Genomic DNA, 5,330 nt, shown 5'->3' on the forward strand with positions numbered 1-5,330 from the left:
TGGGATGGGACTGGGAGGGGGTTTGGGGACAACCCCCCCCAGGTTTTGGGGATCCCCCCGCCGTGTCCTCGGTGTCCCCCAACATCCCAGGGACCCCCCCGATTTTCCCCAAATTCCCCCAGTTCCCCCCAAATTCCCCCAAATTCCCTCGAGATTTCCCCAGATTTCCCCAAATTCCCCCCAGATTCCTCCCCGTTTTCCCCAAATTCCCCAAAATCCCCCAGATCCCCCCATGAACCCCCAAATTCCCCCCCAAATTTCCCGACATTCCCCCAAATTTCCCCCCAAATTCCCCCAATTTCCCCCCAAATTTCCCGACATTCCCCTAAATTCCCCCCAAATTTCCCCAAATTCCTCCAAATTCCCCCCGGATTCCCCAAAATCCCCCAGATCCCCCCACGAACCCCCAAATTCCCCCCCCCAAATTTCCTCCGAAATTTCCCCCAAATTCCCCCAACTCCCCCCGATCCCCTCTGACTCCCCCCGCGCCCCCCAAATCCACCCCCAAATTCCCACACAGGGGCACCCCTGGACCTGAGCTTGGGGGGGCTGGGCACCCCAAAACCCAGCACGGGGGTCCCTGGCGCCCACCGCCCCCAAATCTGGGGGTCCCTGGAACCCCAAATTCCCACACACGGGGGTCCCTGACACCCACTGCCCCAAATTTGGGGGTCCCGGGCACCCAAAAGCCCCAAGGATGGGGGTCCCGGGCACCCAATCCCGGAGTTTGGGGGTCCTGGGCACCCCAGTTCCCACGCTCGGGGGTCCCTGGCACCCACCCCTCCCCCAATACTTTGGGGGTCCCTGGGACCCCAAAGCCCCGGGTCTGAGGTGGGGGGCAGCGCCCGGGGGTCCCCAGCCCCCACTGCGGACCCGCCCCAAGAGCCCCCCGATGTCCCCCCCGATGTCCCCGCGGTGTCCCTCAGTGTCCCCCCGGTGTCCCCCCAGTGTCCCCCCCCCCGTCCCCTCTTTCCCGGCTCACTGTGGAGCTGGAGCGGGGCTGGAAGGGCGGGGGGGGGACACCTGGGGACACCTGGGGACACCTGGGGACACTTGGGGACACCTGTGGACAGGGGGGCTCGTGCTGCCACCCCTCAGGACCCCCCCGAGCCGGGGGACACCCCGGGGGGGGGGGGGTGGGGCGGTGTCGCCGAGGCGCTGTCCCCCGGGGAGGTGACAGCGGCCGTGTCCGTGTGTCGCCGCCGTGTCGCCGGAAGGGGCTGTGACTGTCCCCGTGTCCCCGCCGGGCTCTGTCCGTCCTTGTCCCCAGGGCTGCGGCCGCCGCCCTCCGAGTGTCACCCGGCCCAGGGACGTGTGTCCGTGTGTCCCCAGGGTGTGTCTGTCTGTCCCCAGGGTCCGTGTGTCCCCGTGTCCCCGGTGTCTGTGTGTCTGTCCCCGGTGTCTGTGTGTCCCCGTGTCCCCGTGTCCGTGTGTCCCCGGTGTCCGTGTGTCCCCAGGGTGTGTCTGTCTGTCCCCGGTGTCGGTGTGTCCCCGTGTCCCCGGTGTCCGTGTGTCCCCGGTGTCCGTGTGTCCCCAGGGTGTCGCTGTCCCCCGCCTGTCTCCGTCCCCGCTCCTCGCTGGGCCCCGTCCCCTCCTGTCGCCGTCCGTGTGTCCGTCCCCGCGTGTCCCTGATCCTGTCCCCGTGTCCCCGTGTGTCCGTCCCCGTCCGTGTCCGTCTGTCCCCGCGTGTCCGTCCCTGTCCCAGTGTCCCTCCCGTGTCCCCGTGTCCCTCAGTGGCGGTGTCCCCGCGCTGTCCCCGCGCTGTCCCCGCGCTGTCCCCGCGCTGTCCCCATGTCCCCGCGGTGTCCCCGGGGCTGTCTCCTGGCGCTCCTGGCTCTGTGCTCGGGGCTCTCGGGGGGCTCCGGCCCGGCCCGCTGCCGCCTGGGGCCCGGGACCGCCGGGAGCCCCCGCGAGCGCTGCCCGGAGCTGCCGCCGGCCCCGCCCGGGGACCGGGGACAGCGGCCCGGGGAGATGGAGACCCTGGAGGTGGGAACTGGGAGCACTGGGGACACTGGGGACACTGGGGGACACCCTGGGGACCCCCGGGGGTGGTGGCAGGTGTCCGCAGCCGTGTCCCCCCCCCCTCCCCAGCTGGTGGCCCAGAGCCGGGTGGGCCTCGGGGACACCGAGAGGGACCTGGAGGGGGGCTGGGGATGGGGTACGGGGACCCCCGGGGCCCCCCCGAGACCTCCCAGGACCCCCGAATGGGCACTGGGACCCCGTGGACCCCCAAACCGGACACAGAGACCACCAAAGACCCCCGGACTGTCACAGGGACCCCCCAACCGGACCCCAGGATCCCCAAACCGGGTCCAGGGACCCCGTGGGACCCCCAAACCAGACACAGGGATCCCAAACCGGGCTCAGGGACCCCCAAACCGGGCACAGAGACCCCAAACCTCACACTGGGCCCCCATGGGACTCCCAAACTGGGCCCAGGGACCCTCAACCTGTTCCCAGGCACCCCCTGAGCTGTGTCCCCGTGCTCCCCGGAGCCCCCCAGATCCCCCCCTGACCCCTGGGGACACCCCCCAGAGCCCCCCAGAGCCCCTCAGACCCTGGGGACACCCCCTGATCCCCCCCCTGACCCCAGAGCCCCCCCAAAGCCCCTCCCCCGACCCCCGGGACCCCCTCAGAGACCTCCAGACCCCGGGGAGGGACCCCCAAAGTCCCCCGTGACCCCAAGGGACACCCCCAAAGTCCCCCTGACCCCCCGTGACCCAGAACCCCCCAAAGCCCCTCCCCCGACCCCCGGCCCCCCCCCGAGACCTCCAGACCCCCAGGGGGACCCCCAGATCCTCCACAGGTGTTGGGGACCCTGGGGACAACCCAGAGCCCCCCCCGAGCCCGGTGTCCCCCCCAGGCCGTGGGGACCCCGGTGCAGGTGGTGGCAGCGGGGCAGGAGCTCCGGCACTTTGGGGACATCGAGGAGGAGCCCAAAGTCATCGGGTACTTCGAGGGACGGGACTCGGAGCGTGCGTGGGGACACCTGGTGTCACCTGTGTCACCTGTGTGCCACCTGTGTGTCATTTGTGTCACCTGTGTGTCACCTCTGTGACCTGTGTGTCACCTGTGTCACCTGTGTGACATTAATGTCACCTGTGTCACCTGTGTGTCACCTGTGTCACCCTCTGTGACCTGTATGCCACCTGTATGCCACCTGTGTGTCACCTGTGTCACCTGTGTGTCACCTCTGTGACCTGTGTGCCACCTGTGTGTCATTTCTGTCACCTGCGTGGTATTAATGTCACCTGTGTGTCGCCTGTGTGCCAGTCCCCAATCCCCAATCCCCAAATTCCCAAATCCCCAAGTCCCCAAATTCCCAATTTCCCAAATTCCCAATTTCCCCCTCAGCCTTCCAGGCCTTCGCCGCCGCCGCCCGGCGCTTCCACCCGTCCCTCCTCTTCTTCGTCACCTTTGACCCCCAGGTGAGCACGGGGGGTGCCGGGTGACCCCCTGGGACCCCCAAAATCCCCCCCCAAATCTTTTAAACCCCCCCCAAAATCCCCCCAACCCCCCAAAAATCCCAGAAATACCCCCAAATCCAACAAAGCCCCCAAAATCCAACAAATCCCCCAAAATCCCCCCCAAAACCCTCCCCAAATCCCCCCAAAATCCCCCAAATCCCCCTAAAAATTCAACAAATCCCCCCACAATCTCCCCCTAGATCCCAAAAATCCCCCAAAATCCCCGCCCCAAATCCCCCCAAATCCCAAAACTCCCCCCCAAACTCCCCCAAACTCCCCCAAACCCCCCCAAAAGTCCAACAAATCCCCCCGAAATCTCCCCAAAAATGCCCCCAAACCCCCCCAAACTCCCCCCCTACCCCCCCGCGGCAGGCGGCGCAGGCGCTGGGGCTGGGGCTGAACCAGCTCCATCTCTACGAGCCCTTCCTGGAGCAGCCGCGGAGCTTTGGGGGCCCCCCCGGGGACCCCCCCGGCATCGAGGCCTTCCTGGAGAGCAGCCGCAGGTGGGCACGGGGGGACCCCGCCCCGAAATGGGGGGCTGGGGGGGAGCGGGGGAACAGGCGGGGGGCGGTTGCCATGGGGACAGGATGATGAGGGGAGATGGTTGCCGTGGGGACAGGTTGCTGTAGGGACGTGGTTGCTATGGGGATGTGGTTGCTATGGGGATGTGGTTGCTATGGGGATGTGGTTGCTATGGGGATGTGGTTGCTATGGGGATGTGGTTGCTATGGGGATGTGGTTGCTATGGGGATGTCGTTGCTATGGGGATGTGGTTGCTATGGGGATGTGGTTGCCATGGGGACAGGATGATGAGGGGAGATGCTTGCCGTGGGGACAGGTTGCTATGGGGACGGGTTGCTATGGGGTGACGGTTGCTATGGGGACAGAATGCTGAGAGGTGATGGTTGCCATGGGGATGCGGTTGCCGTGGGGACAGGTTGCCGTGGCAGGAGGTCGCAATGGGGTGACGATTGCTGTGGTGACATGGTTGCCATGGGGATGGAGTTTCCATGGGGACGGGTTGCCATGGGAAGAGGTCGCTGTGGGGATGTGGTTGCCATGGGGAGGTGGTAACTGTGGGAAGCGGTTGCCATGGGGACGGGTTGCCATGGGGATGCTGTTGCCATGGGAGGAGGTTGTTATGGGGAGATGGTTGCCATGGGGATGGAGTTGCCATGGGAGGTGACAGCTCTGGTGGCTAGGAGGTGGTTGTCACGAAGATGTGGTTGCCATGGAGATGGTCGCTATGGGGACAGGTTGCCACAGGCAATGATTGCCACGGGCGATGGTTGCCAAGGGAATGCGGTTGCCATAGGGATTTGGTTGCCATGGGGATGCGGTTGCCATGGGGATGTGGTTGCCATGGGAACAGTGCATTCTCACCCCCCCCCCCCCACCCCATCTCCCCTCACTCGTTTTCCCACGGTGGCCCCGGGGGTGACCCCGCTGGTTTGGGGGTCCCTGCCTTGCCCCGTGGGGGGGTTCGGGGGTCCCGTGGGGGAGGGGTCGGGGGCCCGGCCGAGCCCCCCTCCCCCCCCCGTGCCGGGCAGGGTTAAAGCCCCGGGTGCTGCCGGGAGATTCCCGCAGCTTTAATCCCCCCCGGATCATGGATCATCTCCCCCCGCCGCGGCCTCAATCCCGAGGGACACCGGGGACCCTCCGCGGCCCCCCCGCCCGGTGACACGGGGGGGAGGGGGGCTCATCCCCGTCACCCCCCCCCCTTGCCCAGCTCTTCTGGCCCCCCCAAACCGCTGCCCCCCTCCCCAGTTTGATCCCACCCCAACAGCACCCAGGGGGCGGGGGGGGGAGGAAGGAAGAGGCTCCTGGGGGGGGGGGAAATTTGGGGGTGCACCTCACCGCCCC

The 5,330-nt window shown here is 67.0% G+C and overlaps 1 protein-coding gene across 1 annotated transcript; it reads left to right on the top strand.

Annotated features, from left to right (window-relative positions):
- Positions 1–1,195: 1,195 nt before the first annotated feature.
- LOC136302954 (calsequestrin-1-like) lies at positions 1,196–3,970 on the top strand (the record flags this gene model as incomplete). Its single annotated transcript, XM_066206529.1, has 4 exons — positions 1,196–1,986; positions 2,864–2,975; positions 3,355–3,428; positions 3,840–3,970. Coding segments are annotated over exons 1-4 (512 nt in total), but the record flags the coding sequence as incomplete, so codon positions are not given.
- Positions 3,971–5,330: the final 1,360 nt, after the last annotated feature.

Source organism: Chamaea fasciata, unplaced genomic scaffold, assembly GCF_029207755.1.
Source record: "Chamaea fasciata isolate MVZ Bird 193981 ecotype frontalis unplaced genomic scaffold, bChaFas1.0.hap1 SCAF_31, whole genome shotgun sequence".
In the NCBI taxonomy this organism is placed as follows: Eukaryota; Metazoa; Chordata; class Aves; order Passeriformes; family Sylviidae; genus Chamaea; species Chamaea fasciata.